Source organism: Equus asinus, chromosome 5 (genome assembly GCF_041296235.1).
Source record: "Equus asinus isolate D_3611 breed Donkey chromosome 5, EquAss-T2T_v2, whole genome shotgun sequence".
Taxonomy (NCBI): domain Eukaryota; kingdom Metazoa; phylum Chordata; class Mammalia; order Perissodactyla; family Equidae; genus Equus; species Equus asinus.
In genome coordinates this window covers 72,312,129-72,337,192 of record NC_091794.1, presented here as the reverse complement: position 1 = coordinate 72,337,192, position 25,064 = coordinate 72,312,129, and the positions used below count along the sequence as shown (strand labels likewise).

Genomic DNA, 25,064 nt, shown 5'->3' with positions numbered 1-25,064 from the left:
TTGGACTAGGGAAAATTTGGGATCCCATCACTTCTAAATTTTTCAGATTCTAGGAGTCTAAGAACCAAAGACCAATTTTATGGAGTTCCCACAGTTAAGAACCAGCTGAAAAGCAGGAAAATCAGAAATTCATGACCCGTTTCTTTATCTTGCCTGTGTTTCTCTTTTTGTCTTTCTTGAGCTCACTCGCTTGCTCTTTCATTTGGCAGGAACCTTTGACATTTGGCAAGGGATAAGCTTTTTCTTTTAAGAGTGTTTCTGACTCAGTCTTTGCTCCTTCAGCATCATTAGAGAGGCTGAGCTCCCTGGAGATTAGCTCTGGCCTGTCACCACAGCAACTGCCCAGGCCCTGCGGGCATCCGTGGTAACAGGCATAGGGCTTTGAGAGCCAAAGCTTGACTTGCAGTGAGAGAAAGCCCCACAGGGAGCCTGATAGGAAACTAGCATGTTGTATATCAGGAGGTTTTCTTTAATAGGGTTAGCTGTGCAGGTGGGCCTCACTTGACACAGTTGGCAATCTGTGAAAAGCGTGTGTGTCAAATTTTGGTACATGAGGAAACCTTATTGTAAAGGCAGAAGAGGAATTCACTTTCCAAGTCCCTGTAGTAAATCCCCTTCGTAAAATGGAGCCTTCTTTTGTAAAGTGAATCTCCACCCACTTGTGACCTGGCTGTTAGTCTAGTGCTGAGTGTCTGGAAGTGGGGCCATCTGCAGAGAATCCCAGGGACATGCTTCCACCCAGGCTGCACGCAAAGAACAGCAACAACCCAGCTTGCTTGGGGCTGGGAGTGGACAGGGTGTAATGGGGGAACAGAGGGGGCGGGGGCCACAACGAGGGGCGATCAGGAGGGTGGGCCTTGCCTAGCACGAGCAGTTCTGTTGCAGCAGTGGCGAGGTGTCAGAGAGACGGGTGTTCTTGGAGGAGCCCAGAATGGAGGGGTCCGTGTCCAGCGAATCAGACATCTTGTCACAAATGGCATCCACCAGGCGCTCGAAGGCCTGCCTCACGCTGATGTTCTCCTTGGCGCTGGCTTCAAAGAAGTCAAACCCTGAGTAGAGAAGAGAGATGCAGGTAAGAATTTTTCCTTTCCCTTTGATGTCTCCTGGCCAGAACGCTGGATTAATACAGCCAGTGCTCAGGAGTGAAGCAAGGAGGCCCAATCCACGGGCAGAGGATTCTGCTCCAAGGAGACGGTCCAAGGAAGGAATTACCTACACTGGCTTTAGAGTCAGACAGATCCTAGCTCTACCACTGATCAGCTGTGTAACCCCTGGCAAGTCATGAATCAATTCCCTGGTTGATAAATAGGGATAATTTGACCTATCTCATAGAATTATTTTAAGAATTAAATAAAATAATGCATGTAAAATGTATAGCCCTGTGCCTGACACAGGTGTGTGTGGGGGTCATTACGTGTTTTCTGAAAGAGCAAATACTTCAATGTGTGCACACCACTTCACAGTTTCCAAAGCATTTATCATATCCATTATTTCATTTGATCCTCATGTCACCCCAGGGGAAGGAGTGTCCAGGCAGACCCTCTCCATTTCACTAATGTAGACACTGTGGCTTAGAGAAGGAAGCTGACTTGCCCAAGAGAAGTAGAGGCAGCAGTACGAGAAGCCCGGGCTCTGGCCTTTTTGACTGAGCTTTTCCTGCTCTTTCCCCTGCTTCCCACTCACCCCAGGCTGGCCAGCTCTAGTCTGGGCTCTGGGAGGCACCTCAAGATCCACGATGAATAAGCAAAGCTTCATTTGCTCTTTCTACCCATAGACACAGTGGCTTAGCTCCACTCCGTGGGGTTCCTCCTCCCTGAACCCCTGGATCTTTCCTCCCCACACAAACCCAACAAAAGGCCAGGGGAAACTGCCCCTGAAGCATGAGACAGTCTTGTCTGTTTTGAACCTTGAGATCCTTAACGACACTTTCTGTGACAATGAACAGAACTTGGTTGTCCCAGGAGACACAAGAAAGGCCCTCCTGATTCGGACAAAGTGGCTGCTTCCCAACTGAGGGGTAGAAGCATAAGCTGCCTTCTCCATCACGTCCCTGCCCAGCCTACTCCCTTCTCTTCTGTCCATCCACCTTCCTCTTTCTCCTCCTTCTGAATCCATCTGTATTGCTCTTCAAATCTTCTCTTCCCTTTTTTTTCATTTTAGCTCCTTCTTTTTCCATTATTCCTCATACTCTCCTTGGGATCTCTAATATTTATCAAATACCTACTATATGCCAGATGCTATGCTAGGAGCTTTAGAAATCTCACCTTACTTAATCCCCTCAAAGCCTGTTGGGTAAATATAATCATATTCAGTTTATTGAGAAAACGAAGGCTCTAAGAGATTGCACACCTCGTGTGAGGTCACATGGCTGTATGGGTGGAAATTGGGTTGGTCTGGGTTTGGCTGGCTCTAAAGCCCACACACAGCCCTGCCTCCCATTTCTTCCTCTTTCTCCCTTTCTCTTTCCTTTTTGATTCTCTAACTGTATCTTCTTCTGCCTTTACAGTTCTCTTTGACCTCCTTTGCTTTTATCTGACTACCACTACAGTGTCTGAATCTGAGCAAGTCACTTCACCTTTCTGAGTCACTTAACCTCTCTGAGTCTCAGACTCCTCGTTTGTCAAACGGGAATAACAACAGTGTCTTCCTGCTGAGAACGGCTGGGAGGAGAGAGAAGATGGATAAATTGCTCTACAAAAGTCGCCTATTACAACGAGTTTCTTTCTGCTCTTCTTTCACCTTGCTCCTCTCACCTCCTCTTCATCCTTTTCTCCTTCTTTTGTCATCATCTCCCACAACGAAGGGGGTCTCTGTCCTTCTTCCTCCTTCTCCCTATTATCCCACCGTACACAGAGAGGGCTGAAGCCCCCAGGTACAAACAAGGCTCCTCTTCCCCTGGCCTTCCCGGCTTGAAGGCACTCACAGCTCCTGCCAGCCCACCTCTGCTTGACAGCCTCTCCTGCGGCCTATTGCCCGACCTGAGAAAGGCAAGCTGAGAGGTGCCCGCTAATTGTGGACATGTGATGAAGGAGGGGGTTGCTGGCTCTTTATCCTCAGGCCTTAGAAACCGACTTAGCTTCAGAGACCCTCCAGCGTGTAGCTTTTCCTTCATGAATATAAGAAAAATGGACTCTCTGGCCTTTGACTGGCTTATCCCCAATGACGTGTTTGGGAGGGTGGGGGGAGTGTGTTGCTAGCCTAGAAAAGGGGCAAATGGGTAAAGAAGTAAATAGGCTTAAACTATCAGTTTGGATGAAGATGAGGACATAGGTCAAGGCCAGGGGCACAAATCCTTTCTGAGGAACTGGCACTGAGGAAAGGATTGGCCACGTTGTGCAGGTGGGCAGTGGGAACAGGCAGAGGAGTCATACAGCCTGGATATGAATATAGCTTCTGTCAGCTACTAGCTGTGTGGCCTTAGGCAAGTTGCCTAATTTCTCCCAGCCTCTATTTCCTCATCTATAGAATGGGGTGAATATTGCCTACCTTATGCGGTGAAAGTGAGAATTAAATGCATATAAATATTGAAGTGATCAGCATGAGGAACACACGGCAAGTCCCTTTCCCCTATGTTTCCAGCCTCCTTTAGTCCCAGCTTCCTTGCTCCTGCATCATCTCCCATGACCTCTGGGTAAATCCTCTTTTTCTTCATCTTTCAGGGTCAATCAGGTCTTTACTGAATATTGACTTTGTGCCAGGTCTTGTGTTGAGTGTCAGGGAGAAAGGAAAACCAAATCTAGTTGTAAAGATGCACCAATCAGAGTGTTAACCTTCACATGTGCATGGTCCTTAATAGTCTATGATTACAATTTTAAAACCACCTTGTGAGGGGGGTTAGGGCAAGGCAAGGGTTAGGCTTGTAATTTACAGATAGGGAAACTGAGGCTCCGAGATGGGGCAGAAACCAGGGCTCTATCCCTTACGCCCCCTTGTCTCACTCTCAGTTGGAACAGTGACAGAACACACCATAATGTTTCTAATCTAGGTAGAGCAAATCAGAGGCTGTGCAAGAATGTGGTGGAAGGAGAGAGTGGCAGAGGAGGAGAGGGAGAGGAAGCTTCCAGAAGCTAGTGGGGATGGGAGCCTTTAAAGCCAGAACTGGGCAAAACTCTTCATCTAACTAACTTCTTATTCTTTAGGACTCAGCTTAGATGTGGCCTCTTCATTCTCCTTTGTGCTTACGTCTCTCACAGCATGTATTAACCTGCATGGTAGAAGTCTGTTTGACAAGGAGCTCCCTGGGTAGGGACCATGTCATTCATCCTAGCCTCAGCACCAGCTGGAGGCATAGGTGCTTGGTGAGTGTTGGTTGAATGAATAGGCAAATGAAGGAGGTTGGAATGAGCATGGAGGGGTGGTTGAGGGGATGTGGACAGTGGGGGTTGTGAGAGCTCAGCTGAATAAGCATGGCAGACCCCGTGCTGGGCACCGGGAGACTGAGGTGAATCAGACACAGTTCCCACCCTTGAGGAGCTCATAGTCTAGTGTGGGAGATAGACGCATTGACAATATTACAGTGATAAATGCTGCAATGGTGGGAAGCCAGAGGGTTTTCAGGGCACAAAGGAGGCACCTAAATGAATCTGGGGGCCAGGGAAGGCTTCTTGGAGAAGCTGAATCCTAAGCAGATATCAGCTAGAGAAAGACATGTTTCTTTACATGACTGTGAGTCTATGTGTGAGCAAATGCACATGTAGCACATCACATGGGGAAAACAGCATGAGAACAGATAATGGGAAAAAACTGCCTTGGTATACGCTAGAGTGACCATAGCAGTTTGCTATCATTAGAGCAGAAAGCTCAAAGTGTGAGAGATGAGGCAGTAGGTGGCCAAACCTACTATGCAGAGCTCATATGTCACGCCAAGGAGGTGTCTTCACTGTCATCTCAAAGGTACCCAAGGAATGAGAACACTGATTCAAGTAACCAGCTCAAGGGTCTCCTCTGCTGCAAACGCATCCCCATCCAATTACTGTCAGACTCCTGGAAGGCTCTTCATTAGTAGGCCCAGATAGTAACCTTTCCTCAGGTTCATTAGTAAGGACTCTCAGGAGCTGAGAATCCAGTGAGGTCAGGAAGATGACAACCATTTAATTAGATTAGCCCCCAGTACCTTCCTCCCTCTAATTGGCTTCGGAACAATGGAATTTCTGCTGTCTTTAATGAGGCCCAATTTTTAACTGAATCTGAGATGATCCCCACACCCCAGAGTGATCATGTTTACCTATCCTGTCCAAAGGCAGCTGTTATGAATCCATAAACTATGTCCACACTGCCTGCTTCTGAATTTGACCTCAGGATTCTATTCAGAAACTTGGAACCAGCTAAACTCACCTCTCTTTATCCTGACACTGCCCCAAAACGCTTCCCCTCCACCTTAATGTTCAAATCCCTTCTCCATTCCGCTCTCACACCTCTTCATCTCCGTCATGTATCAACCATCAGCTCATGTCTCTTTGGTCACTGATGATTTTAGCAAGGGATTTGCTGTCTTCCTTTCCAGGTTTGTTTTCATTCTCAGGAACTTTGGGTTTCATGTGGACAATCCATCCAACACCCTGGCCTCTTAGTTTCTTGATCATCTCATCTCCAGCAATCTTCTCTTCCATTTTGCTTCAGCTGTGTCCCTGTCCTGATAACTTCAACGATATTGACTTGGCTTTGTGTCACGGTATCTGAAAGAGGTCTAATCAATGCAATATCCAGGCTCATTGGCCTAACACCAAGACCCTGCATGGCTTGGCCTCTCTCTGCTTCTCCAGCTCCAACTTCCTGGCTCACACTGTGCTCCAGAAACAACACTGTCTCATTTGGTGCCTTTATTCACACTGTTACTCTCCAGCTCCTATCCCTAATCATCTTCATTACCCACCTGTGGAATCACTGTCTCCAGGGAGCCTTCCCTTTCTCCTCGCACCCCATCTCCACCACTCAGAACACACATGTACCTCTCCCCTGTACTCCCATGGCACCTCACACAATCACCGACGGGAAAACGGGAACTATTCTTAACATTTAAACCAGCAGGAATTGGTTATAAAGGTGATGGAAGAACTGAGAGGACAAATAGAATAGTGAGGAAACCCAGAGATTATCAATAGCAAAAAAAGTAATACTAGAGCCAAAGGAAGCTAGAACCATGGGAGCAGGAGTCAGAAGAGGAGCAGCCTCTGCTGGAGGAGCCAGCCAAGGTAGGGGGTGGGTTGCGGGGAACACACAAGTTTCTCACTTTCCCCATCTCCAATACCTGCCAGTGTCTCTCCTCGGCTGATCCCAGACAGAAGCCACTGTCACAGGAGCCTGGGAAACACAGCCTGCAAAGGTCAACCTCCCAGAGGGCGTTGCAGGAGAGAGAGGGAGCAAGAGAAGGGTGAAGAATGATAATAGGCTAAGGACTGGCACAGCCATCAAAAGATGTTGAAATTCTCTATGATCTTGTTTCCCTGGTCAATGAGCATCTTGAGGGCAGGGAACCCATTCAACCCTGTGTACTCAGGGTCCATCTTGTGTTCGGTGACTGTGGCAGATTATTCACTGCCCTCTCTGTAGAGGATTTTTACATCCCCATCCATTGCCATGTGGTTGGCAGTGCCTCCTTGTGGGAGGGATATATCCCCGCTCCATCAACGTCAGATTTGATCATGTGACTTGCTTTGGTCAATGGATATGGGCATTCCAAGTCCCAACAGAAGCTTTAAGAGCCTTTGTGTGGTTTAGCCATCCCAGATTGGATTCCAGAGTAAGAAGACACATGGAACAGAGTCTCAGCTGACTTACAGCTGGCATGTAACGTGAGTGAGAAATAAACCTTTATTATCTAAGCTCCTAACTCAGGTTATGTGTTACCACATATAATCTAAAGAAATCTCACTAACGTTGTGACTGAGGGTCGAACTTTGAAGGGAAACTATGGGCTTTTGGAAAAACACTGTTGGGTGATATACTGGGAGCATTAGAATTTTGAGTCCAAAGGCTGAGTTTGAGCACTGGGCCTGCCACCTACTTCCTCTATGGCTTAGAAGAGTTACATCTTTTTTTTTCCCTGAGGAAGCTTTGCCCTGAGCTAACATCCACTGCCAATCTTCCTCTTTTTGTACATGAGCTGCTGCCACAGCATAGCCACTGACAGACAAGTGGTGTAGGTCCGTGCCCAGGAACTGAACCTGGGCTGCCAAACAGAGCATGCTGAACTTAACCACTAGGCCACTGAGGCTGGCCCACATAATCTTTAAGTGAAGAAAAAACCACACTGAAGTATGGCACAGTACATTGTGTACAAAAAAACACAAGTGGTCTGGATTCAGCTTCTTCATTAGTATAATGGAGCTGATGATAATGCTGCCTTCCAGGCTAGGAGAGAGTGAGGTCACAAGAGAACTGGTGTGACATACATTGTGAACTCTAAGTCACTGCATCAAAGTTAGTTATTATCAACGCCAACTAGGTCTTTGTTTCTCTGCAACCAGGCTCAGTAATGCAAGGTTTCAAGTGCTCATCCCAATCCAAAAAACATTTATGGAGCACCTAAAATAAGCAAGGCAGTGTACAAGGGTCTGCGGGCTGAGTGGTAAGTGGAGAGATGTGTGAACCAAAATCATGGAATCAAAGAGGGATGGAGCAGAACAGACTTTTCCACTCAATGAATCCAAATCCCCTGTTTTTCAGAATCAGGAAACAAGATGCTCAAGGTGACATAGTAAAGTAGTGGTAGAAGCAGGATGAAACCCTCAGTCTCCTAACTCCTAGTCTCGTGCTCTTCCCACCACTTTGCTGGAATGAGTGTATGTGTGTTTCAAAACCACATTTTAAATAGGTCTCTCCTTCCCTTGTGGGCAGACATGCACTTCTCTTTTACTAGCCTCCCTGGGCTCTGGCCAGACCCATTCCCAGTCAGATCCAGGGAAGGGAGAAGAAGCCCCTTTCTGAGGGGCACAGGGAGGCAGAAGCCCTAAAATGTCATGCTTCCTGGAATAGAAGTCCCTGAAACTCCTCCATCCTCCCATATACTCACCTGCCTCAGTGCCTTTACAGTCTCACCCATGTTCCAGGAACTTTGAGGACATGGAAGACCTGTTGCTACTTATAGCTTTAATAAATGCTAGTTGCTGGCCATATCAATAGTCTTGGCTGAGCGAGCTGAGAAAAGCTACATGAAAGGGAGTCCTGGGGCCTGGCCCCATGGCCAAGTGGTTAAGTTCGCACACTCCGCTTCGGTGGCCTGGGGTTCACCAGTTCAGATCCTGGGTGCAGACCTATGCACCGCTTATCAAGCCATGCTGTGGCAGCATCTCGCGTAGAAGAACTATAATGACCTACAACTAGGATACACAACTATGTACTGGGGCTTTGGGGAGAAAAAAAAAAGAGGAAGATTGGCAACAGATGTTGTTAGCTCAGGGCCAGTCTTCCTCACCAAAAAAGAAGAAGAAGAAGAAGAAGAAGAAAGGGATTCCTGAGGAGGAATTCCATAGAGTAGAGAATGGCACTACTGCAGTGGCAAGATGACCACTGAAACTTACTTAATGGCTGGCATAGCAGAGGGATAGGACTCGAGTGGGATGAGGAAGGCTGAGCATCCTTCCTCACTGTTCCTAGATCTGATCATGTTCTTGCAAAATTCTTTTTTTTTGTTGTTGTTGTTGAGGAAGATTGGCCTTGAGCTAACATCTGTTGCCAATCTTCTTTTTTTTTTCTCCACAAATCCCCAGTACATAGTTGTATATCCTAGTTGCAAGTCCTTCTAGTTCTTCTATGTAGGATGCCACCACAGCATGGTTTGATGAGCCTTGTGTAGGTCCAGGCCCAGGATCTGAACCAGTGAATCCTGGGCTGCTGAAGCGGAGCACACAAACTTAATCACTATGCCACCGGGCAGCCCCCTCTTGCAAAATTCTTAACACGGTCTGCAAGATCCTGAATGATCTGGCCCCTGCCTACCTCTCCACTCTCATCTCACACTACCCTCCCCTTGATTACTCAGTCCCTGCAATGTGGCCATCCTTCAGTCTCATGAGTGTTTCAAGCTCTGACCCACAATAGGACTATTCTTGATGTGCAACCCTCCCCTCTCCCACCCCGATTCTTCCCCTGGCTAACTTCTCATCCTTTAGTTCTCAGCTTAAGTGTTACTTTCTCAGAAGATCTTGACTCTCCAGTCTAAAATTAGGCCTCTCTTTTTCACTTTCTTCATGGCATTTGTGGTGGACTTATGAAACTTATCTGCCCACCATTCCTGCCCTTAGGGAACCACGACTTTAAACAGTTGTGCTGGGACCACAGGTGACAATACTTGCCTCCCCCAGCTACTGGGACAGGCATGGGACTCACAGGTGGCCAATCACAGTCCTCCCTGAGATCGGTATATGGTAGTTTGGAGAGAGAAGGCTTCTTCCCGCGGAAGTTGGGAAGACATAAATCTGGAGCTGCCCTCATCCGTCTTTTCCCCATGCAGAGTCTGGCTACAGAAGGAAGCTGAAGGATAGGCAAAGCTGAGAAATGGAGAGTGCCGTTGAGTCCTGGGTCTAGCGGACTTCTCAGCGATGAGCTAATAAATTCCACTTTTTAAATTAAAGCTAGTTTGATTTGGGATTTTTATCACTTGCCATAACAAGAGTCCTAACTCATGCAGAACTTCTAATTTTTAACAGCTCTATTGACATATTTTACATACCACACCATTAACTCATTTACACAATTTTTAATTATATATTTATTTGTACAGTTATTTATTTATGCCTCCTTCCCCATCAGTTCCATGGCAGTAAGGATCACAGCTGTTTTATTCACCGTTACATCCTAAGTGCTAAGACAGAACCTGGCTCAGAATATGTACTCAATAAATATTTTGCAATGAATAAGTGAATAAATGTACGAATGAATGAAGATCTGCCCTCTGCTGGGTGCTTCGGATAATGAAACAAATTAGACATAACCCAAACTGCTCTCAAGTTCTAGCAAGAGAGACAGACATGTAAATAGGCAAGTTCTGGTAAGCAATAGGGGAAAGCTGAGGAAGTTGTATAGGACAGAGATGGGTTACCTTGACCTGCCCAAATCTGACCAATTCATTAAGGTCCTCTTCAAGTGCCTCCTTAAACCCTGTACTAAGAATTAATCTCACTTGCATTTATGTTCCTAAATAGATTTGAAAGATCTGGGGCGAGCCCTGTGGCTGAGTGATTAAGTATGCACACTCCGCTTCGGCGGCCCGGGATTCACTGGTTTGGATCCTGGGCGCGGACCTACACGCTGCTCATTAAACCATGTTGTGGTGGCATCCCACATAGAAGAACTAGAATGACCTACAACTATGTACTAGGGCTTTGGGGAGGAAAAAAAAAGAGGAAAATTGGCAACAGATGTTAGCTTAGGGCCAATCTTCCTCACCAAAAAAAAAAAAAGGTAGATCTATACTGACTTCACAACTTCCTAACTGTGTAACCTTGAGCAAGTTATTTAACCTCTCTGAATTTCATTTTTCAGAGTATTGGACATATTCTAGAATACCTATCTTGAAGGGTTATAATAAGAATCAAATGAGTATATGCAAAGCATAAAAGGCATATAATGCTCGATATATATCACCTATTATTACCATATTTGCTGTATAGGGAGGTTAAGTGGTTAGGAGCACAGGCTCTGGAGCCAGACTACTGCTTGGGTTCAAATTCTGACTCTACATGTTACTAGCTATGTGAACTTAAGCAAGTTACTTACCTTCTCTGTGCCTCAGTTTTCTCATCTGCTAAAAAACACATGGAGATAAGAAAAGTATGTGTCTCATAGGGTTCTATGGGTATTAAGTTAAATGAGTAATACTTTAAAAACACTTAGAATAGTGCCTGGCACATGGTAAACACCTAATAAATATTTAACTAACTTGTCTTTTTAAAATCTTAGTCATAAGGGCTTGGCACGCTGGCTATATTTTTTCCTAATATAAAACTAACTCACATTTTTAAAACCTTTTTAAAACCTAGCCTTGTTTAACTCTAAGGGCTTGACACACTGATTATATTTTTTCCTAATGTACATCAAAATACGTTCATAAAATCACCTTGCACACTTCCAGCGGCATGAGTCTCTCTCTTTGGCAATCGCTACTCTAGGCTCACACAATCCCCTGATTTATGGTTTCCTGGACCCACAGTGCTGGGCCTCGCCTCTGCAGTGTTATTCTCCCTGCCTGGAAGGCCCTTGCCTCTCTTCCTCACTTGGCTTGTCTTTAAGACTCAGCTTGGCATCATGTTCTCTGACCCCCACCGACTTAGGTGCCTCCTCTGTGCTCCCACACCCCCGCACACCACTCGGTCACAACACTGCTCATTGAGGTATCACTGTTTCTGTCCTTCACACCAGGGAATGTATCCTATTTCACAGCACGGTACCAGGCACAGGGTAGGTGCTTAGGAAATCTTAATTGGATTGAAATAAAAGGAAGTAGCCAAATACTTAACATAATAAAAATTTAATCAAAACATTTTTCGCAGCGTCTACTCAAAAGTAGTGTCAGGCCATATGCTAGGTACTGTGGGTATAAAGATAAACAAGACTCATTTCCTGTCCTCATGGGGCTTTCAGGAGACGGACAAGAAAACAAGAGTAGGCAAGTGTGATGGGTCCTCTGACTGTTGTGTGTATGGGGTACATTAAATGGGGACACAAAGAAAAGAGCTCTGGGGGGGCCAGGAAAGGCTTTATAGAAGACGTGAAGCTTGAGCTATTTTGAAAGCTGAGTGGGGGTTCACTGGCTGGATGAGGGTAGGAGAGGGCATTCTAAACAGACGGGGCAGGGTGGGTCCAGAGAGAGTGCTGGGTGTCTCCCTGGGGACAGCAGGTTGGAGGCATAAGGAGACATCCCGAGGTCACCCAAGTGTGGGCTTCACCACATGCTCACTGTTCTGTGAACCACGGATGGGTGGAGGCACTTTCTGCACTGGAGAGCCTCTGTGACGGCATAAGAACAGCCAGACCCAAAATGACCCGACCTCCCTATTTATTAAGCACATACAGTTTGCTAATTTCTATGCCAAGGCCGCCCTGGGGAGCAGGGGAGGGGAGAAAGAAATCTAGGACTCTCCCCCTCAACACCTACTCATAATACACACAATACAAATATATACGACACACAATTCACACTTGTATATTATACAGTTTCTGCACCTACCGGCCCAAATATCTGTCCTTCAGAAACTGTCAGAGAGTATCACTCTAAACTCCCCATTCCTCAATACTTAAACACCTAGGTTGTGAGAGCTACTTAGGAAGACTGGCTAAAAGCTAAGCAATACATCCATCCTTTTAGAGGAAAATTCCTCCAAGGGGATTTTGCGTTAAACCCCAATAGAGAAAAGAAAAGAAAAAAGCTGCTATTTAAGCACATGTAGGTAGGAGTCTGCCGTGGGGCCACTGAGACACACCTAAGGCACCTGCATCTCAGTGGAGCACAAGGGTCAAGATGCTTTAATCTTGGGAAAAGTCAGAGCATCCCAGGGCTGTATACGTAAACCGCATTGTTTCATCCCTTCATACAATTACCTTTGTTGTGAATTATGTTTGGTGAGGAAGCATCAGTTTACATTGAGAGAAATGGTAAGACACCGCCTATAATGTTCAGCATTGTGGTTGCTGTAAGGATGTTTGATATTAAGGACATTGTCACATGCAGCATATAGAGGCTGCTCTACAGTCGCCAATGAAGAGGAGTGCTTCTCTGGAATAGCGGGTTTGCTTTTATATTGGACCATCTCTGAATCATGTAACTGATTATGTTTCCCTCTTTGCAATGGTTGCGAGGGAGCTCAAAGCCAATATTTTGGCCCAAGTCTTGCACATGCCCAAGAATTTACAACATACATACTTATCTCACCCCCAGCTTCCTCTTATTTTCCTCCTACCCTTGCTTTTCTTATCCTCCAACTTTCTCGATTACTTATAGTTTTTTTATTGATGTACTATAATGATTTTTATAAGTCACCTCAAATCCTTTGTGGAAGGAGCTGGTTAAAAAAAAAAGGAGTTCATAAATTTAAGCTTTATTTATACATTCAGTGTAACAAAATATACATGTATCGTAAATAATAAATTACCTAGCACAAACCCCATATGTATATCACACACATATAAAACAATACACACAGAGCACATATGCACACAATTCACAATCACAACACACCCTTCATGTCACACTCCCATGCACATATGCATGCACACACGTGCTGTGCACATACCAAGCTGCTCTGCGAGGAGCCGGCCCTTCTCAGTGGGAACAACCCTTTCTTCCTCCATGTCACACTTGTTCCCCACCAGGATAACCTGTGCATTGTCCCAGGAGTAGGTCTTGATCTGAGTAGCCCTAAAGAGAGACAGAGAGAGGACTCTGTTAAGGACACGCTCCTAGGCTAAAAAGGACCCTGCGAAGTTTGAAGAAGCCAATTGCCTTCCACGGAGCTGGCCACACCCAAGTTAGTGTCAATTAATTCAGCTGAGGACAGACAGACAGATACATGCCCCTGCTGGCTGTCACAGACGCTGACCCCTGAGCTCTAGTTGCAAACCTCACCAAGCTCCTACGAGCCCTCCACTAATGCATCTGGCCATCCCTCTCCTCACCGGGCAGAGAGCTTTTTCTAAAATGTCTATCTGACCATGATACGTCCTTTCTTAAAAGCCTTCTCTGGCCCCCTCTGACTAGCTGTTCAATGAAGTCGAGATCCCTCCGTTAGGCATTCATGACCATTCATGTCCTGTCTCTCCAGCTCATCATCTTTCCTCCCACTTCACAAACTTTCTCAACAATTCCCCAAATGTTCTCCCACGGCTTGTGCCTTTGCTATACTGGGAATCCCTTCCCCACACTAACTCAGCCCCAAGGCCCAGGGCTGATCCCACAATCCCTTGCAGGGAACCTTCCTGGGCCCCGCAGCCTCTCCCTCCTCTGTGATTCATAAACCTTTACTGAGGCCTTAGATTATGATTATTTGTAGAAACCAAAATGTCAGGAGTGGTTTCCTTCACATAGGATGATTTTTAAACCTTTAAAAAATACCTTTCTGTACTTTTCAAATTTTTGAAAGTACGAATATATTACTTCTATAATTAGAAACAAAATTTTAACATAGGGAATAAAATAGGACCCTTATATAGTGGAGACATCTTTTTGTGGGGATGGGCTTAACTCTGTCCCCAACTACCCCATCAGGCAGAAACGATTACTTCTCCTTTTGGCTCCCTGTACTTTTACCACGGCACCTGTTACCTTTGGCTGAATTGATCTGTCCCTCCCTGAGGCAGGAACAGGCTTATTAGTCTTTGGGGTGCCAGCCCCCAGGACAGAGCACAGAGCAGAGAAGTTGTCAGTGAACATCTGATGAATGCATAAGACAGCAAATGGTTAAAGCAGAGCTAAAATATGACCCTATCCTGACACTGACACCCAATCTAACTCAATCCTATCTACAGTCTGGACCTATTACCGACCTTGCTCCTAAAGCTGATCTCACCAGGAGCCTTCTCTTTAAGGGTGAGAAGCCATTCCCTCAAAGAATGCAATTTACTCAACCTCCATTTGTTGTGGGCTGACAAAGAGCCAGATTCCTCGCTGGGCACTGCTGCTTAGATGGCAGGCAGGGGCCACTCTGGGACCAAGTTTCCCAGAGACAAACTTCAAAGGCTAGGGCTTGGGAGAGCTGGGCACTAAGTCTTCAGCCTCAAGGCAGGTAACTGGAGCCAACTCTCCATGTCTCCCAGGCTACTCTTCCTGTCATCTTCCTCCCTCCGCCCACCCCCATCCACTCTCAGCTCTCAGATTAGCAACTCAGGTTATTATTGGAGGAAGTGTCACCAGGTGTTAAAGTCACTATGTTCCTGAGGCAGAATGTACAGGGACTGATTGAGAAAGGGAAGGAGGTCAAGCCCAACAAGGAATGAGCAGTGTGGAGACGCTTAAAGAAACAGCTAATCACTCATGGTGAGAGGGGTCGGGGGGGGGGGGGGGCGGGGGGTGAAGATGGGAGGGAGATGGGAGGAGGGGAGAAAAATCATGACTGGAAGGAACAGAGGGAATAAGAAAAGGAAAAAGGAGGAGAAAAGAAGAGGAAAGAGAAAAGAGAGGAAGGAAAGGAGAAAGAAGGAAGGTAGAGAGAAGGAGTTGTTAAAAGGAATGGGGGAGAGAGGAGGAAGAAGAAGATGACCGAGAGTCTGAGAAGGAGAACATAGACCACCATGAATGACAGATACGAGGATGGCATCCTGCACTGCTGTTCAGAACAAGGGGTGCAGCAGACAGCTTGTAAGGTCACTCTCAGCTCAAGGCTCCAAGACACCAACAATGCTCCCTATAGTCTTGACAACTGTTCCTTGGGAGAAGGGAAGTCCTCGAAGGGTAGCTGTCGGTTAGAAGGGAGCAGGAGAAAAGCTTGGACTGGCCAGCACTGCTGCTGTGTGCCCGGCCTGCTAAGCCTCTCTGATTCTGAAGAAGAGCCGGGCACAGATGCTCCACCCGCCCCCATTCTCATCCTTTCCACTGATTAGGGGCAGGGGGTCCTGGTCCCTCCCTCTCACCTGTCCCTGCCCTCATGCTCCCTCCTCCCTGTGAGTAATGCTCCAGGAAGAAAGATGTAAGTTGCCTGGAGGTTCTACCTCTGGGAAGGTGTGCGGATGTCCACTGTAGATTGAACCTTTATGAACGTGGACTGGACTTGCTCTTGGACCCCCAGCCCAGCCCACGGATAAACTTTATAGGGAAGCAGTATGTGAATTTGTTCACCACTGTAGCCAGAATTATCTTTCTAAAGAAATCTATCTTTTTCTAAGATAGAAAATTTCTAAGAATCTATCTTCCTAAAACATTAATCTGAACCTGTTGTTTCCTCATTCAAATGTCACCACCTATGGGATAAAATCCAAACTCCTTCCCCAACACACAACATCGTTTATGACCTCTGCTCTTCCTATCCTCTCACCTACCTTCGTGCCTTTGCCCACCCGTCGTCTTTTCCTGGAGCATTCTTACCCATTCACCCCTCTGGCTAACTCCTGTTCATCTTACAAAATGCAGCCTACGTGTCAGCAACTCCAGGACACCTTCCCTGACTCCTCAAGCTGGGTCAGAGCGCTCTGCTGGGTCCCACAGCCCCTGGTGCCTCTCTTCCTCACTGCACCAGTCACACGATATTTTCATGGCCAGCTTACTATCTATCCTCCCCTCATCTGTGAACTCCTTGAGTACAGGTGCCATGTCTGATTCACCTGGGTTTCCCTAGCACACAGCACAAGGCCTAGCACACATTAGGTTTTCATGAACAGTTTGATGAATGAATGAACGAATGAATGACTCTCATACCAGTCTTGGACAGCATTGAAGGACTCCTCGTTGGTGATGTCATACATCAGAATAAAGCCCATGGCCCCACGGTAATAGGCTGTGGTGATGGTCCGGTACCGCTCCTGCCCAGCTGTGTCCTGGGTGGGAAAAGGAAAGAGTCAGCCTCCTGGAAAGTCGGCTTTTGTTCCTAAAAAGTCCCCAGGACAATTAACTAATAATCCAAGGTATATTTAAGGAGTATCTATTATGCATCTTGTACGTGGTGACTAGAATATAATGGTTTTTAAAACATCATAGAAAAATGGGCAAGAGAAATGCACAATTCACAGAAGAAATGTAAATGGATAATTATTATAAAAAAGGTTTTAATCTTATTTTTAATTATAATTCCCACTACAGACGAGGATGTAGTGAGATGTGCAACCTCACACCATGCTTGTGGGGGTGGAACTCGGTTCAATCTTTTTGGAAATCAATTTTGAAGTCACAAGAGCATTAAAAATATTTGTACCATTTGACCCAGAAATTTTCCTTCTAAAAATTTTTCCTACAAAAATAGAAAATCAGACAAATACTTATGCACAAAAATGTTTGTTACCACTTTATTTCGACAGTCAAAAAGTATCATCAACTTATTTATTCAACAATAGGAGAATGGTTAAAATATAAGAATTTTTTATGTGTATTTGTATAAGAATAATGATATCAGACAATGCTTGTATGTATGATATAATATCCATTTTGTAACTATATATGAAGAGAAGAAAACTGGAAACAAACACATCAAAAAGTTAATAGTGAATACCTCTGTATGAGAGACAAGAATTACCAGGATTTTTATTTTCTTCATGTACTTTTATTTTCTCTACAATAAGCATGTACTATTCTTACATAAAGAGAAATAAAGAAACATTTTTACTAAAAAAATGACTAAGACAACTATTTATCTCAAGCGGCTCACAGTCTAGTCAGAAAGAAGAAAGGTAAGGAAGCAAAGACAAGACCAACAATAAAGTGTATCGGAGAACACTGGGTGCTGAGCACACACACGTCCACATGGTCCTTATGGAGGGACGAGCCAATCTTCTCTGTGTCATTACACTTTGAGACGTGTGATGCTTGAGCATGTATAAAACATTTCCTCATATATTGTCTCGTTTAAATTTTATGAAATGTCTGTGAGGTAGATCTCAGTACTTACATTTTATAGTTGAGAATGCAAAAGAGGGTAAGTGACTTTCCCAAAGTCACAAAGCTGGTGACAAAAGCTATGCCTTAAATCCAGGACTTCTGATTCCAAGTCCAGCTCACATACCACTACACCTCAATCAATGAAAGACTTATCCATAAGCATTTACTGAACACCATCTACAATGATCGGAAAAATAAATCATGGAAACGATAATTACAGCATGCCACTATATGTACATATGCTGCACCTGTCAGCCACAAACGTTAGAACAACCCTGTAGAGTACATATGATGACTCACATTTCACAGATGAGAAAACTGAGGCTCGGAGAGATTGCCCTCTAAGTGTAAGAACTGGGATTCAAAACAAGTCTGTCTGACTCCTGCACCCATTACAGTATCCTGCCTTGGCCACGAACCATACTTTGCGTGATATAAAAATGGAACAAGCACCATCCCTGCCCTAGGAAGCTTCGGTGAAAGCGTAGAGGCGGCTAAGGCAATATGCGGCAGTAGTCATCTCTACCAGATAAATAGCATAAAGAAAATGTGGCACACAGCTGGGTGAGATAGAAACGTGATGGTTTAGAGTAGTTAAGGAAGACGTCAAAGCAGAGATAGTGCATCAGTTAGGATAGACTGGGTCATTAGGTAAAAAGCAAAAATCTCAGCAGCTTAAACAACAAGGTTTTATTTTTCACTATTGCTACATATCCATTAAGAGTTGGCTGCGTGCTCTGCTTTTTGTCTTCTTATTCCAGGATAAAGACTGACAAAGCAGCTACCAGAGGGAAAGAAAGTGTGTGAGTCATGTGTTTGCCCTTCTTTCTTTCTTTTTTTTGAGGAAGATTAGCCCTGAGCTAACTACTGCCAATCCTCGTCTTTTTGCTGAGGCCTTTTTTGAGGCCTCCTTATGACTGGCCCTGAGCTCACATCCGTGCCCATCTTCCTCTACTTTATACGTGGGATGCCTACCACAGCATGACTTTTGCCAAGCCGTGCCATGTCCACACCCGGGATCCGAACCAGCGAACCCCGGGCCGCCGAGAAGCGGAACATGCGAACTTAAACGCTGCGCCACTGGGCTCGCCCCTCATGTGTTTGCCCTTAAAACTTACACTTTTTCCATTTCACTGGCCAAAGCAAGCCACATGGTCACACCCAAGAGAAAAAGAAGAGAACTGGAAATGTGGTAGACCCCATAACGACTCCCACAGGTAGAATCTGTACCGAACCCAGGATCATCACTGAAGACGTGCTTATTTGGCAATAGGAGGACAACAGAAACTTTTCAAAAGATGAGTTTTCCACGCACAGAAGTGAAGGAAAGGTATTCTGGCAGAAGGAAGAATCTTTGCCAGCGAGTACTCCAGAAGAACTTAAGGAATGGTGGGAAATGGGTAGGCAATAAAGCTAGAAAGAGCTTTGAATGCTGTGTTATGGGGTTTGGACTTTATCTTTTAGGATCAAAGATTTTGAGGCAGGGAATTAGCAGGATGAGATCTGAATTTTAGAAAGATCACTATGACTGTGATGTGGACAGTGGACTGGAAGGAGAGGAGATGGGAAGCAGGAAGCCTTGTTAGAAGATTTTGGCAGGGGTTCAGGTGACACCCAATGAGGATTTGAATCGGAGTTGTAGCAACCAGGATGGAGTAGAAACAGATTCAAGAGGTATTTAAGTGGTGAATTATAAGGCTTGATAACGATTAGATGTGAAGCGATGAGAAATCAAAGATAACAGTTATGTTTCTGGCAGGGCTCAGCTTTTCCATGTCCTCAGCGATTCAGCTCTGGCTCAGACTTGCACAACGTTATGCAGCAAGACAAAATCTGTACTTAACACACCCACCATCCTTAGAGAGCTTGTGAATCGCCATCTCCTGTTCATTGAGCATGGTCTTTGGGTGTCTTCCTCTTCACCTCAAGCAGCTTATCAGAGTGTTCCTTCTGACCACACACAGTACTTCTCCCTAAGAGTTCTGGCAAATACAATTTTCTCCAGCTCAAGAATAAGTGAGTGGATGAATGAATTAATGAATGAATGAAGAGATGGATGAGTGAGTGAACATGCAACGCTGGGAATCTTAGGCATTACTGAGGAAAATATTCACTGTCTGCCATATCTACACAAAAGCTCTGCGTGTGGGCACCTATGAAACACTGCAGCAGTATTTGGTCTACCCCTCCCACGCCCTTGCCTCTGCTTCCTGAGCTCCTCAGAACCAATACCACAGATGAGGCTCCTCCCACCAATCTACAGGGCTCTGACCCTAAATCTTGTCCTCTAGGGTTTAGAATTAAGCCACCCTTCCAGACTGGTGATCTAGAGGCCCAGGCAGGATTTCTGAGCTCCTGTACTGTGACCAGGTCTCAGCTCTTCTCACTCTACCTGTTATGCCATTTCTCTGTGGGAGTTTCTAGTCTCTCATCTCTGCCTGGAGCCTGGCCCTGTGCCCCAGCTCTTTGACAGAAGAGTCCTGTCACCCAATTGGTGCCAAATTAATTGGAAATCCTGGTATGGCACAAGAAATCAACTTGGATATGGAATCAGTTTCATCTCTGTACTCCCACTGTCTAGCACAAGGCTGTGCACACAGTAGGAATTCAATCATTGCTTGTTAAACAAAAAGGCCATGTAGTGTTGAGGTTAAAAGCATGATCTCTGCAGTTAGACTTCTGGTATGAAGCCCTGTTCTGCCACTTAATAACTGTGTGACTATGGTAGGCAGCCTCTAAAATGGCTCCCAGTGATCACTGTCTCCTGGTCTTCACGCTCTTGTGTAAACCCCTCCTTGGGCAATTTACCTTTTAGGGCCTTTGTTTCTTCATCTATAAAATGGGAATAATAATAATTCCTACTTCTTCAAGTTATTTTGAAGATTAAGAAAGTTGTTATATCTAAGTGCTTGGAACAGTTCCTGGTACATAGTAAGTACCATACAGGCATCAGTTATCGTTTTTGTACTTCCAGAGTCAGCCCCAGGAGCAGGGCCAGCTTCCCAGGGTCTGCCCAGCTGGAGTGGATGAGTCTTATGCCATGAGTGACTTTCCTCTCATTCAAATCTGCCCAGGGCTGTCTCCAGCCGGAATCTCAATATGATGCTTCCCTCAAAGCGTAGCAAATGGTTTGATAGAAGGGAATGGACGAGTGTAAGAGTTGAACCGGCCTTGGGCTGACTCCCAGCTCTGCCTTTCATCAGCTGTGTGATTTTGGACAGCTTGATTTTTTCATCTCTCTGAGGTTCAGTTTCCTCATGACTGGAATGGAAATAATAATGCCTACTTTGTAGGGTGTTTGTAATTAAATGTTTGGCTTATAATAGGAACTCAAATACAGGAGTATTCATCATTTTCATTATTATTTCACTTTTCTAAGCCTTAATTTCCTCATAGCTAAAGTGATGATAATAATACCAATGGTGAAATGGCTGTGTGAGGATTAGAGATAATGTATGGGTAGAACCTGGCAGGGAGCCAGGCACATAGTAGGTGCTCAATAAAGCTCATAGGCGCTACTGTTATTACTGTTGATACTATTGTTATTGTATTTCAGCAAAAGAAAAGCAAGGCTGGAAACAATTCAGCTTTCACTATCCTGTGCTCAACGGAAAGTAGCCCAGAGAATCTCTCCTGAACCTCCCTCTCTCTATCTTTATTTTTAAAAATCCCTTTGACGAACATTGATTCCCCTCCCACTGATGAGAGTCAGAAATAGAACCAAAGAGGAGACAGGAAGGAGGAGAAAGAAAGAGGCATGACTCACTGGCTACTTGAGGAAGGAGACCATGTCGTCAAGAGCAATCAATTCACTTCTACAAAACAGACTTCATTGAGCTCTTCATATGGGCAGAGCATTATGCCAGAGAGCGGACACCAGGGTAAGCAAGCCACTGCCCTGGCCTCCAGCAGCCCTGTCAGTGTGGCAGACAAACACATGGGGAGAGGGAAAGGAGCTAATGTCAACTGAATTCCTACTGTGTGCCAGGCACTTTGATAAGTGCTTTATATACAGGATCTCATCTATTATTTGTAATAACAAAATAAAACTGCTAGTTGAGCATTGTTACATGCCAGCCACTATGCCAAGCATTTTTCCTATTTTATTTAATTTTCAAAGCAGCCTCAAAATACTGTTATCTCTATTCACAGATAAGAAAAAGTTTAATAACTTGCCGAAGATCTTGCAACCAGTTCATGGCAGACTGAAATTCAAACCTGGGTCTATCTGATTCTAAAGCATGTGCTCTTCCCAGGACGCCCTTTACTCTACGCTATTTCTCTTAATTGTTACTTCAGCCTAAAGCAGACAAGTTTGAGTCCCCATTTTACATATAAATTAACTGAGGGTCACAGAGGTTAAGTAAATTGCTAGAGTCACAAGGCATAAGGAGGCAGAGCCAGGATTCGAATTCTGTCTTTTGACCAAAGCCTGTGCATTTTCAACACAGCCTATAGCCCAACCAGACTGTGTATTCTTAACCACCTTCCCCTGCTAGGGCAGGACCCAGCCCACTCTGCAGCCTCCCAGACAAGAGGTCCTCCAACTATGTCTAAGGCTTCCTGGGGTCAACCTCCCCTCCATCAGAGGGTAATGCTGGAAATCACCCACAAAGCTTAAATGGAATCACACGGATCTGGCACACAGGCGCTCAACCAATATTAGTTATCTTCTCCATCTTCCATTGAACCATCAATCCAACACAGACCCTTCATTTCTTTCTGGAGTTTCCTCATGGTCGCCCACACATGCCATACTCATTTCTGCTCCATATTTCTGTTCATGCTACTCTCTCTGCCAAATATGCCCTCTCTCAGTTCCTCCACTATCAGATTGCTGAATTCTAAAATTAAAAGGAAACTTTAAAAGTTATTCAACCCACCCTCTCACTCAAAATAGGAATTCCTTCCACAGCATACTTGCATTGAGTATTTCCGACGTTGGATGCCCACCACCTCAAAAGGCAGCCATTCCACTGATGGACAGCTCCGATATTAGAACGTTTCTTCCTTCTGTTAAGCTGAAATCTGCATGTGGTACTTTCTATTCATTGATTTAATTCTGTTCTCTGGAGACACAAAGAATAAATCTAATTTTCACTCACGTGGCAGCCCTCCAAATACTTAAATCCTATGTTTGTTTAGCTCTTAGAGTTACAAAGTTTTTTTTTTCTTATTTCAGTTAATTTCCAGAGAAATCCTGTGAGAGAACGACCAATATACCCATTCCACGAAAGAGGCAACTAAGGCTTGAAAAGGTAAAAGACAGGGAATGATGAAAAGGGGGCTAAGTAAAGCTAGGTCTTCCGGCTCCAAGAGACCAGCGCTCTCTGCTCAAGGCTGTATCTTGGATGTTTTAAGTCACCTGTCACAGGGACCTTGACAACCAACAGAATGACCAGAACAGCAATGGGAAATTGAAACTGTATCATGGGAGGAACAACCAAAGGAAGGAAGATGTGTAGTACTCTGGGGAACAGTACTGCTATCTTCAAATATCTAAAGTGCCTAAGAAGTTTTCCTTCTTTTCTTTCAAATCCTCACTGGGCGCTGATTCTGTGGCAAGCGTTGACTAGGACTTACAGATCAAAGGTTGAATACTACACGATACCTGCATGAAGTCTACAGCATCTGTTTATCAGAGAAGGTAAACGTGCATTGGATGGGGATTCTGAAGCAGGAGAGGTCCATTCCCACAGAGCCTTCTAGAGCCTTTCCTTGAGGCAACACTCTTCCTTTGGATCTCAGCTCAGCAGGGAACCTGGCCTGACCATCTTGGCAAACTCAAATGCTCCCACTACATGCTTTCCTGGCACCACGTGCTTCTCCTTTGTAGCACCCACACCCACTGCAATTTTGCATTTATTTGTGTAATTATTTGATTAAGGTCTGTCTCCCCTGCCAAACTGCAAGTGCCATAAGAACAGGATGTCTGGGTTTGCTTACTATTTTGTCTCCGTTGCCTGGCACAGCACTGGCACATGGGATGGAGGAGATTTCCAATAAATACTGTTGAAAGGGTGGATTTTTTTGGGTGTCTGCAACATTTTTGATAGAGCCACTGAATGTCAGATGGGTCTTTCTAAAATCAAAATCTCATCATCTCCCTGTCGGTCTAAGTCCCTTCCCCCGGCTTCACACAGCCCACACGATGGGGTTGGTCCAAGCTTCTCAGTAGAATGTACAGACCCTTCAGGATCTAGCTCAGGCTTCCCTTCCACTTCCTTCCTTCTCATTCCTCCCCTGAACCAATGAGTTCTAGCTTTGCCTAACTTCTTGTGGTTTCCCAAACACACTGCTCCTGAGCCTTAGGTTCACATGCTGAGCTGTGCCTGGAATCCCCTTCTCTTCTATAATTTACAACCTTATTCAAGGTCACATCCTCTGAAGTTTTCCTTGATCTCTCTCTCCACAAAGTAACTTTCTTCTCTGCCCTTTTATGGTTTGACAGTATATCATTGCATACATCACGTTTATTATAGTTACTGGTTTATTTATTTGTTTCCTCTTTCAGATTATGAGCATCCTGAGACCCAATCTTATATTTAGCTAAATCCCAGGCCCTCAGTTATAGCACAAGGAACACAGTAAGCACTTAATAAGAATACTAGTGAATAAAACTCAAGAGCTGACTATGTGCCAAATAGGGAAAATTCATTTAGAACCTCAGGATTGGCGGGAAAAAGGTCTGTGAGATCATACAAACCAGCTCCTCTTTCTGATTTGGAGGCCCAGAGCACTGACAGATTTAGCAGGTCATACAACTAGTAAGAGGTTATCTCTGGAGCCTCCATCCCTGGATCCTGCCCTCTTGCATCCCTGCTCCCCCAGCCAAACTCCTCCCTGCCCCTCTTCAATTCACTCCCTCCAGGTCAGGTTGGGGGCGGGGATGATAAGCACCAGGGAAGCAGGTAATGAGACCTTCCAGGCTGGCTCTCCCCACACCCCACCCCCTGACCCACAGCTACCAAGTTCCAAGCCCTTTGTATTCTGCAGCAGCTGGTAGCCAAGCCGTTAGGTCCTAGGGGGATGGGAGGAAATGAGAGGACCAGAGCTTTCCAGGGAGGTTCAGTGGTGCCAGGGAGAAGCAGAAGACAGACGAATGGAGAGAGTGACCCCTTGGAGCAGGATTGGTGTTATACCCATCTGTCCTCAGTAGAGCACCCCACAGTTAATAAGCATTCTTGTTGCATCTCTCATTGGATCCTAACAATGACCTGTGACGCAGACTTTTTAGAGCCAGAAGAAACCAATCTTAGAGCTCAAACAATTTGACTGCTTTATTTTGCCGGTAGGGAAACTGAGACCCAGAGAGGTAAAGTGACTTTCCCAAGGTCTTGCAGCTACTTACTTTTTGGCTGAGCTGGGGCTCATATCCAAATATTCTGACTCCACATCCAGTGTTCTTTCCAACACACCATGTATTATTGTCACTATTGATTTACAGGTGAGAAAACAGGAGTCCCAGGGCACATAGCTAGCAGAGGGCGGTAAAAAGGTCACTGGAATCCAGGACTAGGGATTATAAAGCACTTCCCGCCCACTGTAA

The 25,064-nt window shown here is 45.3% G+C and overlaps 1 protein-coding gene and 1 long non-coding RNA gene across 2 annotated transcripts in view; one reads left to right on the top strand and one right to left on the bottom strand.

The window, feature by feature from the left end:
• Window positions 1-861: 861 nt before the first annotated feature.
• Window positions 862-25,064, bottom strand: part of RAB3B (RAB3B, member RAS oncogene family) — a 57,075-nt gene continuing 32,872 nt past the window's right edge. The window contains exons 3-5 of the mRNA XM_044770776.2: window positions 16,343-16,461; window positions 13,230-13,354; window positions 862-1,049 (exon numbers count right to left, since the gene is read on the bottom strand). Of these exons, the coding sequence (XP_044626711.1) occupies window positions 862-1,049; window positions 13,230-13,354; window positions 16,343-16,461 (432 nt within the window). The remainder of the gene's footprint in view (window positions 1,050-13,229; window positions 13,355-16,342; window positions 16,462-25,064) is intronic.
• On the top strand, window positions 932-23,539 carry LOC123285876 (uncharacterized). The gene is made up of 3 exons (XR_011503393.1): window positions 932-1,072; window positions 22,698-22,773; window positions 23,082-23,539. It is a non-coding gene; the product is annotated as an uncharacterized lncRNA (long non-coding RNA).